Here is a 14,526-nt window from a genome sequence, read left to right on the forward strand (position 1 = left end):
CGATTAGATGGAAAGCAAACTATGGATGATCTTTTTTCTTTTTTCTTTCCCCACTCTCTGAAAGACTTTGTGTGAAACGAGAGTTGCCTGGGGTGTGACTTTTGCCCAAAGCATCCGCTGCCTATTGTGCGGCCAGTCAAACCTCTGCAGGCACCAGCGCCCTGACTTCCATCCACCAGAGATCAAAGGTTACCAAGGTGCTTCGCCGAGCCCAGACCTCAATGCGAGCCACAAAATACTTGTTTCCTTTACATGCTCGTTTGCCCGAGCAGGGATTCAAACATGGTCGCCGACAGTTTTTACTTTTGTTTGTTTTTCTCCTTCCGTCTGCCAACGCGATCTTCTTTTTGAACCACCTTTTTGTTTATCCAACAGCAGACGGAGGCGGCCTCGCAAGTCGTCCCGTCCACTTCTCATTCCGGCCACTGCGGCACGGCATTAACTTGTATTCTAACAAGATTAAAATATATTCGTCCTGGGGATTAGCATAGTTAGGTGTCCTTTCACCTCGCCACAGTGGGCTTTGATCTGCGTTGCGAGGCGAGAGTCCTTCTGGCTCGGACCTCTCCGTTCGAGTGCCAAGTGTGAAATTGGCCTGATGTCATCCCCATTCTTCACCTTTTTTTTTTTAAAACGTCTTTCAGCACTTTAATGATGTTTCCGCCACGACCTCGGAGGAGATTCCACTCCGGCCCGGAGGAAGCATGTGTGTAAATGACACAGTAGGGGGGGGGGGGAGGTCATGGCTGGATGGGGCCTTTATTTATTTAATTTATTTTTATTTTTTGGCTTTGGAACATCCGAATTAGAACGTACCAAAAATGTGCAATTTAGAGTTCAACTAAATTATTCTGGAAAACGATCTGCCTCGAAAGTGTAAAAACTCAACCGCAACTCAACAAGTGCTTTTTCTTTGGATTTTTAGGCGTGAGAAAGATACCAGTATGATCATAACTATATTCTTTGACTGGAAATTGAATACACTGTGACATAAGTAGAGCTGTCAAAATTAATTGATTAATGGACGAGTAATCGATGATCAAATTAATTAGTTTAAAAATCAAGTCATCATTTGGTGCCATTTTTTAAAATTTAAAATTGTCCAAATCCTCAGATTTCAGCATATCAACAGTAATCGCTCACTGATTTCTGTAGTCCTTCATGAAAGAAGACTGATTTTCTTTTGTGTTTAATCAAAATAAGACATTTGCAAACATCTGTTTTTCCGGCCGAACTTGTAACATAGTACTACATCAACCCCCACCCCTCCTTTTTTTTTTTTAAATCACTATATGAATTCGAAATAAACACCAATCACTGGTTAATAAATAGTAATCAACAGAAAAAAATGCTTTTGTAATACACTTTAATGCAAAATTGAAATTAATCGATTGAATAATCGACAGATTAATCGATTCTAAAAACATTCAATAGTTGACAGCACTAGACATAAACTGTCTTCAAGTATCGGCTGCAAACTAGTCGTGGTTGAATCGATTAATCGACTAGTTGATATTACTACTCTGCATCGATCTTTAAAGTTTGAAGTTCAAATAAAAAATATTTAACTAGTTACTGCCTCCCCAAAATTTAATTTAGAATTTAATGTTTGTGGAGTTTTTATCTTGATATTTAAGAAGAATTTATGTTCCATAATTAATCAATTATCGGATTGAATTGATGTGAATCGAATCAAAATTAGAATCAATACCTGTGTACATAACTTTGAACTTTTCTTTACACTTATTATAACTTCGTAAAATGTTTTTTGTACTCTTAATGGTTTTATCTATAATGTAAGAATTGCCTTTACTTCCTGTGGGAAATTGTATTTTTGAAAAGGAACTTTAAATTTTCCATCTCCGATTGCTGGCACCACTCTTGGAAAATAAGCCATATTTCACGCACTTGCTGCCAGCCAGCTATTCCTGGACACTTGTTTACTTTCTTGCCACCTACGTAAACATTCAGGGTTGCGCTTGGGGAAAAAAGCATTTCCCAATCGACGATACTTTTGGTCCATCACCTGAACCAAAAATAAGTCGCTCATTTCTTTCTTTTATTTTTTTATTTTTTTAGGAAGCCCTCATTGTTCTCCTGGGATGGTAAACATGAATGCGTGGAGCGATCATTAACAAGATTGTTATGAAAGACACTTTTTTGAGTGCTGCAGTTTTGGTTAGCAACAGTCACTGTTTAGGATATTTGTAAGACGAAGTCGCCTCAGAGAGATTACTTGCATTTGTAGGTGCTGCTGTTTTGGTTAACAACTATTTGAGGGAGGCTTTTAGTTGTTTTTAGGGAGTGGCATGGTGTCTATTAGTGCCTTCCTGAATTGAACCAAGCATAATAACAATTTTAATCGATCAGTTTATTTCCTATGAGAGTCTTTGTTCTGTAATAGATGCTGCTGTTTTGGTTAGTTACAGAGTTCTATTGGTCTCAGCGTTTAACCATTAACTAAGTGTGAATACTAGCGAGTTTGCACTATATTTGAGACTTGGTGTCATTGATCTTCTACTGAGAAAACCGTTTGCCTGCCCCAGTAGGTGCTTCTGTTTTGGTTAGCAACGAAGTTTGACAGGTCTGCCGTTAACGATTTAATGACTGTGTACAAGCAGTAGCAATATTTCCTTTTTTTTTCCCCTTAATGATCATGAATGAACAATCATATTTGATGATAATGATAATAAAATAAATATATACTATTACTAAATATAATACAATATAAATACATATAAAATGAATTAAATATATCATAAATATAATACTAATACTATTATAATAGTAATAATAAATAAATAATTAAATGCAATAAAAAAGTACTGCTAATAATAATAGTATAATAGTATAATATTAAAAAAGTATTTAAAAAATAATATATAATATATAATAAATATAAAATGCAAATAAATTCAGTATATTAAATTATGTTAATTGTTTTATTATGTAGATTAACTTGTCTGAGCCGTGCGAGTTTTTCCTTTAGTTTTCTTTTCCCGGCTCATGATTCCATGTCCCGGCCTGAACTTTTTGGGAGCTTCCACAATAGCGGGTAAGTGCATGCACAAATGAATGAAGTGTGTGTGTGTGTGTGTGTGTGCGTGTGTGTCAGGCAAGGAGGAAAATAATAAAGGCGGGTGATAGTAAGATGTGTGTGAGCGTGAGAGAAGGGGAAGAGAGTTTGGGTGGGAAGGCTCTGTGTGGAGAATGGGTTAGCGAGGGGTGGGTGGAGGAAGAAAGGGGTATGGGGAGGGTACGAGGGGGGTGTATAAACCAGCCACCTGCAGCCATGACAGGCTTTGACCTTCATTTCTCTCCCTTTCTCTCGCTCTCTACCTCCCTCCTTCCTTCCACTCCTTTTTTCAGGATGCAAGTTTTTTTTTTTTTTCGTTTTCCAGCAGGGTGCGAGGAAGACCGACCGTGGCGAAGACAGGACAGCGGCCGCACAAACAAAGACTAGCGGCCCAAGTATGAAAATGCAGATAGGCCATTGTTGTTGCCGGGGCGGGTGGGGGACACGGCTGGTGATTGTTCAAGGCTTTCTCGCGCATAATGTTTTCATCCGAATTTCAATCCTGCCGAGTGGGTGTTTGCGTGGCAAAGGAGGATTATTGTGCCATTCAAAAATGTAAACCTTTTTTGTTCCGATGTTTTTTTTTGCTGCATTGAACATGAGGGTGAAACATTCCGGCTGATAAAAACATAACAGTATTCTTGTTGTTGATAATCTTCAAGGTTTATTTACTCTTTTGCAATTTCCAGGAGGCAGTTAATTACACAATTATTACATGATACAAATTATGTACACTTTTTGAGTTTGTTCTTTACCAAAGGATAGCATCCAACGTAAAATAAAAAATAGCGTTCTACCACTCTGTGCTGTCATTTCATTTAAACATTGTTCATATATATAGATAGATAGCTCTACGCTGATGAGTAAATTCATGATGTCGTATACCAGCAGTGTTTGTAAAAAGGCATTCATCTTGAATAGTCTGCATTTGTTTTTGTTTTTTGAAGTAATACTGCGTATCTGATTCGGCACAGTTATGTTTCAGGAAAAAGTCCACGCGGGGACTTTTTAAGGCAAAGTGTGTTTCAGTTTGGTGGATCATCATCATCATTTTTTTTGTGTTTGTTTTTAATTCACACACACTTTTTTTGCACAACAGAAAACACAATGAAAGGCAAACCAAAAAGAAATTTGGCGTATGGCAAGGGGTGGGGAACCTGCGGCCCGTGGGCTGTATGCGGACCCCGAGATTCTACAAACCGTGTTATAAAAATCCCCCCGAAATGCTCATAACATTTGTTGGATTTATTTTTCGTGGCCCCCCCCCCGCCCCGTGATACATGAATACAGCTAGCCTTAGCTCGGTCACACTTGTTTTGTCCATTTATAAACACAGCTGTTTGCCCCCAAGTACAACAAATTGCAGCGTTCATGCAAAAAGGCCTCGTAGACACATTTTCCATTCACAGAAAAAAAAAAAGAAGTTATTGCGAGATAAACAAGCAGTGTAAACACCTCGGATACCTACTCTAAAGCAACACTGGTCATTGGATAGATTTTTTTTTTCTCAATAGAATCTATATAAATACACATGTGAAGTCCTTTTTTTCTTTTCTTTTTTTTTTTTATACAGTCACAGACGGATGCCTTCTTTTGCCATAAGTCCTCAAACACTGTCGAAGATTTAACAAGAACACAAGCTGCATGAGTGCTTGTGGTTGAATGCTACACGGTCACTATAAAGGCAGCAGTCATTCATTTAACACAGCAGTGATTGATATTGCTATTTAAAATAAAAAAACACACACACACACATATATATAAGCAACATGTTAGAAAATAATGCCATAGACCTCTCTCTCTCTCTCTTCATATCTATACATGATTTAAAAACACAAACGATGTTAGTTAGCATTGATTTGAAATTCACAGTAGCCTTGATGCAGCAGGAACAACAACAACAACAAACAAACAAAAACATTCTTTGGACTTGCTTCTTCTCATATAGAAGTGCCAGATGTAAAAATGACAATCATTATATCATATATATATATATATATATATGTGGTCCTCGAGTTACGTCGTTCGCGACCTACGTCGTTTTGACTTTACTGGCACCCGTGTCTCGTCAGTAGCACCTTCTTTTTCGTTAATTTCACACAGTAAATACGCCATTTTTAAGTGATTTAAAGTTGTGTTGTTACCTCCAGCAACGGACGCCCATCTTAGCAGGTCGGCTCGCCGTCAGGCACGTCACATTTCTGTGTTTTAAGTTTGAATTAGCTGCGCTCCGGCGTCCTTTAGCAATGAATATCCGTGCGGAAACACGAAAAATTGGTTCCGGCGTCTTCCGTGTCGCGCAAATATGTTTTTAAAAATAATTACTGTACAAAGTATTGTGATGTAAATATCGACTTTAACGGTGAAATCCGACTTTAAGTTGGGTTACATCGCCAGCGTAAGAACGGAACTCCGCCGTAACTTGAGGACTTCCATTAATTAATTAATTAGAAGCTCCTGCTTTGAGAGGGAGGGGGGGGGGGGATGGGGGGCAGACAGTGACAACTTTATACAGCATCTTGTATAGACGTGATATTGCAGACTCTGGATTTATATGCTGGTATATTCTCTCTTAAACTGGCCCTTTTGTTGGATGATATTATTGCATCTTAATATTTCTATATCACGGGCTGGCTTCTATACTCTGTAGGCTTGCTTTATATTTCTGTGTGATTTGATAGACGAAAAAGAAAAAAAGCCATATAGAAGAGGGTTGGTGTTCAGTCGCTGTCGGATTTGTCGTCCTTGGAGATGGTGGCGTGGTTGTACAGGCCCTGCGCCATCAGGTGCAGGGCCAGCGCGTTCTTGCCCCCGTTGGCCTTCTTGATCTTGGCGCGCTTGTTCTGGAACCAGATCTTGATCTGGGACTCGTTCAAGCCCAGCTCCTGGGCCAGGTTCTGGCGCCGCTGCTCGGTCAGGTAGCGGTTGGTCTGGAACTCGGTCTTGAGTCTCTGCAGCTGCTCGGCGGTGAAGGCCGTGCGCGGTCGCTTGTCCTCCTTGCTGGTGCACTTCTTCTTTGGCTTGCGGGATCTCGGACCTGCAACCCAGGAAATGTGTGTGTGTTTTATCCACTTGTGCGCATTAAGATGAAGCCAGGCATATGCATATGAATTTTATTATTATTATTATTATTTTTTTAAATCCCTGCATGAAGTAGCCTAATGCGTTTTTTTTAAACAAACAAACAAAAATTAAAAAACACTATTATTCCAAATACAAATTTTAGGGTTATAGCAGTCAATTTGAATTTCGTTTTAAATTATGAAAACAGTTCTACTGGTGCAGCTAGTAATCTGATGCACTAGAGCATAAATTTGGGGCAATGCTTAATTTTTTATGCTAACACACACATACATATAGGCTACACACACACACACACACACACACACACACATCTCGATGAATGTGTGTCTCCTCACAAACACACACACACAAACTACAACTCGTAGTAGTCGCCTCCTCCAGCTACATAATGCATGAGAACAAGTTGTACTCCGCTCATTTTGATCCACGCACGACACTCGTACATTTTTTTTTTCTGTTGACGCCTGCAAACTTTGTTTTGAAAATAAATAAATAAATAATAATAATCGGACATGCAATCAAATGCATGCAAGTCATGAGAAACCGATCGAGTGTTATTTTGCACATGCAATGAGCAATAATTAGTTTTAAAAATTAAACTAATCCCCCCCGACAAACAATTAAGGCAACTCTCATGCATTTATTTATTTTCTTTATATATATTTTTTATTTTCTAAAATAAAGTCTGTCTTATTTGAAGTAGCCAAAAATGTAAACACGCATGTAGAAGACGAGGCCCTAACGCACAGCTCATTGACAGTCAAGTGTTTCGTGGCTTTTCGGGGTTCGTACCCACCCACCTGAAGAGGGCCTGTCCGAGTAGCGGGTGCAGTACACCCAGGCGGGCCACAGCATGGGCTGCTTTGCCGGGGCTGCGTTGGTGCTGGCTTGGGAACTGTCCGAGTCCGAGCTTAGGCACTGGTCTCCGCTCTCCCCGCGGGCTTTCGGGGGCTCCTCGGCGGCTATGGCTGCAGGCTTCTTGGCGTCCGAGTGCGGTGTGGAGGTGCCCTCCGTGCTGCCCACCGGCTCGGTCTGAGGCGCCGCCGGGCTGCCGAGGCTCTCCGGCGGCGGCGGCGGTGGAGGAGGAGGAGGTGGCGGCGGCGGCGGCGCGGGCGATAAAGTCTCCCCGCGTCGGTGCTGGTGCTGGTGGTTCGCCCCGTTGTCCTTTTTGCGTCCGAAATCCGGCCTCAGGATGTTGTCGATGAAGAAGTTGGTGACCCGGTGCGGGTTCTGCGCGTTGCCCTGCACCTGCAGCAGAGGCAGGATGGCTCTGTTGGATTCCGCCGACTCGTGCCGATCCGCCTCGTCTCTGCTGCCGCGCTCATTCTCTTCCATCTCGTTTTTTTTCTTTCTCTCTTTACGTTTAACCCCTTTGTCGCTCTTCTCCTCCGGCGCGCGCGGATGCACAACTTCGGGGGTGGGGGGGATTTAATCGCAAAAAAAATAAATAAAAACAAAAACAAATTAACAATGGCTATAGCTATAGAGCGGCATGCACGGCCTCACGGTAGCGTCCTCGGAGAAAAGCATACTTTTTGGACATAATAGCCCCGGCGTCGCTGCCGTTATAAGTGCGCCCGAGCCATTTGCGCACATTTACGGAGACGTCCGCGCGGCGGCGAACGGCGTCAAACTAAACTAAATAAAGAGGCTCGCGAAAAAAGTGATGCCCTTAATACTCTCACTCTGGAGTTTGCTTCTTATTTTCCATACGAGAAGCCCCCCTTGAGTGACGTTTCCCCACTGTCCTCCCAGACACGTGCCTCCGACCAATGGGAGGCCAGGAGCCAGGCCACGTGACGTGGGCTCTCAAGCTCTGCGCGCACGCCCCCTTTCTCGCCTTTTCAGACCCCCAAATTCACTGCGAGGCTCTCAAATAATTGATTACAACCAGACATCTATTTTTTTTTTTTTTTTTTTTTTTGCTAAACATATTTTCAATATTAGTGTAAGCCACTGTAACATTATGCAGTTTTACCAAAATATAGGGGGGAAACAACAGAAATGTCTTGAACATAGAAGTTAGACAACATGAGAGGATTAAAAAAAAAAAAGTGTCAGGAAGGGCATCCAGTGCAGAAACTGTAAAAAACAAAACAAAAAAACCCCTGCAAGTCCCTGAAGACAACAGTCACAAAAACTTTATTAAATGTTTAAAAACAACCTTTATCTTATCTTACCTTATCTTAAACATTATTTTATTCTATGTTTTAATGCATTTAAATATAAACTTTTTTTTATTTTTTTTTACAAATTCTTTAGTTTTAGTTTTAGAATTGCATGTTGGACCAATTGAAATGCTTTAGCCAAGTCTTATGGCCCACGAGATATCAATTTATTATCTGTATGAGCCAAAATAGGCAAAAAAAACATAGGTATCCCAAAATAATTTTAAATAAATTGGACTAAACAAATCCAAATTATGCACAATTTGGTATTTTTATTTTATTTTCGATGTCATTCATCTGGAATGTATTTATTAGATTTTAAAGGTATGCATATAGGGCATGCTACAAATATGGAAAACAAACAATAGAAGTCTTTTTTTTTAAATTACATATAAAGAGTATTTGTTGGTTAAATATTTGTTTTTAAAATTGCATTGCGGGCCAGATTAAATGCTCTACTAGGCCGTATATGGCCCACGAGCCGTAGGTTGACTATCCCTGATACAGACTAGTAAATAAATAGCGTATAGACAGTAAGACAAAATTATTTATTAAAAAAAAAAAGCAGAATACACCCAAATTATATGCAATTTTCTATATATTTATTTTTATTTTATGAAGTCATTCATCGGTAACCTTCCGTCCTCACATTTGTTAGAAATTATTCACATTTGTAAGTTAAAAAAAAAAATGGTGGATTTAAATTCTTTATAAAATTGCATTTCAGGCGTGCTGTACCTGGCGCCGTGTTATTGCTTTGATCCCAATTTAGTCCCAAAATAGATGAGTGAGCGGGAAAAAAAATATCATCTGACCTGTTGACCACAAGCACAAATGTTTTGTTTGTTAACTTCTTATATTATTATTTTTTTTTTAAGAGTCGTCACAAAGTTGTACATTTTGCAATATAGTATGTTTGTACTATGTGCCTTACTTATTTATTTTTCTCTCCCCCACCCCTATCCCAAGTGTTCCCACGCTGACCTGTGGTCCATATCGCCTTGAAAAAGGAAAGCAGTGATGCACACCGACACGCAGGGAGGGGGCCCCGGCCAAAGACAAAACTTTTGGGGCTAACTTTTGCTGACCAACTTTTTGTGCGTTAGTAGTCCTCCTCCTCTCGGGACGACGCATGCTTGCGGGGCGGTGCAGACTGGACCGTCCGAGCCGAGGAGAGAGCACACTTCGGGGGGGGAGGAGAGCTCGGGTGAGTGTGCCACTTTTTTGTACTTTTTCATCTTGTTTCTGTAGGATTTTATTTTTTATTTTTAGGACCAGCACATGTGTTTAGCAAACAAATTGTTGCATTTTTTGGAGGGAGGGGTGGGGGGGAGTGATGCCCGAATAATGTGGAAAAGTGCCATGTTACAACTCCTTAAAGCTCCATTTGAATTCTGATTGCACGCACACACACACACACACACACACGCTGTTGTCATGCTGGGAGTGGAAGGAAGGCGCTAAATGAGCAGCAAACAATGGAGGCACAAGACGGCGGGCTTGTTTCCACAGAATAGAGCATTGCATTATTTACACACGCAACCTGCATTTTTTTTTTCTTTTTAATCATTTCACCATTTATTTCCTCAAGAATCAAAACTACACTGATAAATTCCTCCAAATCCACATAAAAAAAAAGAAAAAAAAGAAGTCTTTTTTGGACACTTGAGGTAGAATTTTGAAAGTGACAACAGGTGAAGACAAAATGGCTTCAGATGAGGAATAGTTTTGTAATGTTGCTACAATGACAACATACATTTTAATGTCTTGCTAGGTGGGGTGGGGGGGGGAGCAGCATGATGATGATGATTTTAAATGTCATTTTCATCAATATCTTTTGTGTCATTTTCACAGGACTTCAAACTCGACTCAGAATGTACTTACAGAATGTGAAGACTCAAAATTGACTTAATGTTATTTTTTAATCACAATAGTAATGATATATACAATCAAAAGAAAGGGGGGAGAAAAATAAGCCCATTAGACTAAAAAAAAAAAAATTGTAGTTTTCCATTATGTGAACATCTTATTTTGGAGTTATTTTCTCAAGTAATTAATCTCAATGTGACTATAAATTAGACTGTAAAATGTTTTGATATCATTTTCTCACATAATAGTCGAAAAATAAAGACTAGGCTTTGAAAATTTATATTTTGTCATTATCGGAAAACGTGTTTGTAATTTGTGGAAAAACACACACATTTTTTTTTGTCACTCTTAGAACAAACACATCTATTTAGGTTAAAAAAAAAAAAGAAGAAGACGTCTCCTTTAAAATAGATTTTTGTCATGAAAGGAGCACATGTTGTGGCTTTTCCACTAACAATAGTCCAAATGAAGACTTTCATGATTATATTTCTCATTGGAGGAACCTGTGCTTGAATTGTCGTGCTCTTTTATGGAGGATGGTCAAAATGGAGCTTAAAAAAAACTGACTTGAAAATGTTGTCCATTTGACATTACAGCAACATGTGCGTCCATTTTAGTGCCACGTCCTACTACTCGTCCAAATCAGAACTCAAAGCTTGCACTTGAAAATGAAAACACATGCATGTATTTTAGTTAGATTTTCATAAGTCAACGTCAATGTATTTTCCGATGGCAACATGTGCTTTTATTTTAGTGACATTTTCGAATGCACGACACTTCAAAGACGTGTGTAACAATATGAAGATACATTTTGTGGTTTCGTTTTCAAAAACAATAGTCAAAATGTGCAGCTAACATTTTTGTGCAAAACGAACTCAAAGATAAACTACAATTATTCGCTTGAAGGTTAAATACAACTGAAGTGCAGCATAACCTAGCTAGTGTAATAATATGCACAGTTTGAACGTTTAAGTTGGGGATTCTTACACGTGACCTCTAGAGGGCGCGTGTGTTGCGTCATTTCGGCGAGGAAGGTCATCGACCTTCAGGTATTTAAACACATATTTCCAATTAAACTGAATCGTCTCAACATCAGGACACCAAAGTTGACTTTTACACCGTATATTTCTTATTCTTTTGAGTTTATGGTTCCATCTTAGCATTTTTAACTCATTCACTGCCATTGACGGCTATAAACGTCAAAAAATTATTTGAACTATTTCTATGACTTTAACATTTTTCTCCGCTTTTGTTAACAAGAGTATGAAAACCAAGAATTGTTTTTATTGTACATTTAGCACAGATATGAAATTTGTGATTAATCATGAATAAACTAGTGAAGTCATGCGACTAATTCCGATTAAAATTTTTAAAAAAGTTTTTAATCTTTTTTAATTTTTATTCATTCACTGCCATTGACGGCTATTAACGTCAAAAATGCATTTTATATTTCTATTAGTTTAACATTTTTGTATGAAAACCAAGATTTTTTTCAAATCACAAATTCTGGTGGTTCACGGGCTCGCTCTAGTGGTACTTGAAAGAATCACAGAATAAACTACAAATAATATTGACAACATTTTAAAACGTGGAATACAATCAAACATTGTTCGCCGATTAGCATAATTGCATAAGTTGTTTTAACGTGTTGACACAATACGATATGCTTACTAAAAATTATGTTTTTGTTTATGTCTATCTAGATTTTCAGCCATCAAGGCCATGGTAAATCCGGAAAGGTTCAATCGTGGTAACAGGACTCTTCATTTGTTGTTGTTTTTCTAAAATGTAACAATTATGCTACTAGGCTAACAATATTATAATAAAGCTTGTAGATATACGCATACTTTTTTTTTTTTAAAGTCCAGTACAGTACTTTTTGTTTTTTTACATTTAATTTACCGGTGACTTAAATTAAACATTTAAGGACAGTCCAATACATTTGAATTGAATCTTAAATTTTTTTTTTTTTTTTTTAAACGTTTTTAAGCCCATTTTTGTTTCAGTTAAGAGCGATGCTTTTTTTTTTTAATGATAATTTTTCTTTATTTCAGGACAGTGATTAGGCTTATATTAAATATACTATTTATGAATAAGACCTGCCTCATTTTAATGAACACTTCAACCTACTAGTTATTGTATTTGAATGTTGATCATTATGGTGCGACTTGGAGACCTAAGTGTGTGTGTGTGTGTGTTTTTTTTTTTAGATAATAAAGACATTTAGTCTTTAATGAAGCATTATGAGATGAGGACTGCTGCTTTCCACGCATGGTTGAATTATTATTATTATTATTATTATTATTATTAGCTTGAGTTAAATCTGCAGCATTTGTAATTGATTGTTGAAAATAATACGGAGTGACATGATTTCTGTTTTGTGTGTGTGGGCGCGCGCCTCCAAAAGTGCAGTCCAATTTTTTTGGTGTGTGTGTGTGTGTGTGTGTGTGTGTGTGTGCAGCCAATTGGCATGCAGCCCCACTCGCTGCTATACTATACTCACCTTGCGCGCATGTGCAGTGTCCTTGAGCTCCCATAACCCACTTTCAGAAGAGGCAGTGTGTAAGTGTGTAAGTGTGTGCGTGTGTAGTAGTAGTAGTAGTAGTAATACACTACAAAAGGTGCTGCACATGGATTTGTGAATGGACAGCGTCATGTGTGCCAGCTCACAGATTACAGGGTGATTCCCCCCAAGCTGAAAATGTAGAATGGAAGGGGGGGGGGGTGTAAAATATCCCCATTGCAGGGGTCGCCTCCAAATCCTGCTGCTTCCTGTGCCTTTCACACAATGTGAAAGAGCCCAAACCACCCCCTCCCCATGGATGACCCTTATGTATGATTTGTTTTTGTCTGCCTGTCCGAACCCGGAAGTGTTCTGACATCCCGGGTCAGACCTGCCGTCATTGTCCGATTATTAGCAAGGAGAAGAAAAAAGGCACTGCCGTCAAGAAGGGAAGAAAAGAAAAAGAGAGGCGTGCAAATTATCAATGATTTTTAATCACATTTGTGTTGCTTAAAAAGTGTTTTTTCCTCTTTCTTTCTTTTTCCTTCCTTCCTTACTACCTTTCTTTCCTTCTTTCTTTCTTGCATCCTTGCCTTCATTTTTCTTCCTTTCTTGCTTTTATTTTTATTTTTTTATTTCTTCCTTCCTTCCTTTCTTCTTTCTCTCTCTCTCTCTTTGTTCTTTCTCTCTATCTTTCTTTCTTAAAGGTCACCTTAGAAACCTCATTGAAAAGGTCAACAACAAATAATTACAGTATTTACTTATTTTACTCAAGTTGTAATTTAATGTGGTAATTTTTTTAATTTTTTTTTCTCTTCTCTCTTTTTTTGTATTCTATCGTGCTGTTGCTACTATGTATTTGTATTTGTATCACTGTAGTTCAAACAATGGAAATAAAAATTGCATTTTGACTTAAGCCCACTAGCCCAACTTCAGCCAGCTCCGCCACTGATGTTGGTGAGTTCCCTCTAAATTGAAGGCTTCTCTCTTAAGGTGAAAATGGAGGAAAGTAATAATTAAATTGCACTGCCCACCAGGCACCTGCCCTCTATACCAGTTGGCTAGTCCAGCCCTGTGTGTACTGTATTTGATACAAACAAAAATAGACATTGGGCAGTATGTATGTAGCCTACTAAAATCCTATTTTTACATCTACAATTGACCTTGTTAGCTTGTACTGTACAGTAGTTTCTAACAGGATACATTTTTTTTTATCCAAAACAAATTGCAAAAAAAGTCGCGCAATTTTGGCCAAACATTTTTAATAGATAGATTAGAATCTATAAAAACAAAATACAAATGTTGATGTTCGCTTTGTCTTGTCATTAGTGACGCTGTGGGCGAGCCATTCAATTAGAGGCTTCATCCAATGACGCCTCGGGCCTTAATTGCTCGCGCGGGGGGGGGGGGGGGGGGGGGGGGGCTGGCGTTTGTTGTTCGTGCTCATGCACTTAAGTGACTTAAGTGAGAACAATCCCGATTGAAAAGAGATTTCGCCACGGAACAGCGATCACGCGGATTAAAAAGTTATTAGAAGCTGCAAAGGGCCAAGAGGGATTTATTGTCTTTTTCTTTTTTTCTCTCCCTCTCGCTGTATTGTAAACACGCTCGCGTTTATTTAGACATCAGACAGATTCGTGACGTCACTGAGGTTTTGGGGGAAAAGAGAAACGTTTTTTTTTGTTTGTTTTTTGCCTTTGTAGTGCAAAGAAGGGAACATGGTCAAGATAAGGCAGTAGAACCACGTGAGGACTTCCAGCCAATCACCGAAGAGAACGAACAGACGGGAAATCGAGCAAAAGTGAATTCATGATTAGTGTTGGAAA

At 38.9% G+C, this 14,526-nt stretch overlaps 2 protein-coding genes across 8 annotated transcripts in view; one reads left to right on the plus strand and one right to left on the minus strand.

Annotated features, from left to right (window-relative positions):
- LOC147155869 (uncharacterized) overlaps positions 1–13,616 on the plus strand; it is a 35,693-nt gene extending 22,077 nt beyond the window's left edge. Inside the window, exons 4-5 of one of the 7 annotated variants that reach the window (XR_015091979.1) lie at positions 3,402–9,535; positions 11,901–13,616. Coding sequence is in view for 2 of the 7 variants with exons in the window: in XM_086065692.1 (XP_085921818.1) it covers positions 65–197; positions 3,402–3,463 (195 nt within the window). In the remaining 5 variants the exon portion in view is untranslated. Of the gene's footprint in view, positions 1–64; positions 772–3,369 lie in introns of those variants that run through there. The other 6 variants (XM_086065692.1, XM_086065693.1, XR_015091978.1 and 3 more) reach the window with 6 other exon arrangements.
- On the minus strand, positions 3,736–7,863 carry en2a (engrailed homeobox 2a). The gene is made up of 2 exons (XM_086065690.1): positions 6,961–7,863; positions 3,736–6,113 (listed from the first exon to the last, which is right to left on the minus strand). Exons 1-2 carry the CDS (start codon positions 7,493–7,495, stop codon positions 5,797–5,799), a joined length of 852 nt encoding a protein of 283 aa, XP_085921816.1. The 5' UTR covers positions 7,496–7,863; the 3' UTR covers positions 3,736–5,796.
- Positions 13,617–14,526: the final 910 nt, after the last annotated feature.

This window comes from Leptonotus elevatus, chromosome 21, assembly GCF_054856555.1.
Source record: "Leptonotus elevatus isolate MCC_2025b chromosome 21, RoL_Lele_1.0, whole genome shotgun sequence".
NCBI lineage: Eukaryota > Metazoa > Chordata > Actinopteri > Syngnathiformes > Syngnathidae > Leptonotus > Leptonotus elevatus.

Excerpts from the sequence above, each read along its gene's own strand:
- en2a (XM_086065690.1), bottom strand. The coding sequence starts at position 7,495 with ATGGAAGAGAATGAGCGCGGCAGCAGAGACGAGGCGGATCGGCACGAG. Across the intron at positions 6,114-6,960 it reads CTCGGACAGGCCCTCTTCAG|GTCCGAGATCCCGCAAGCCA; the intron begins GTGGGTGGGTAC and ends CCTGGGTTGCAG.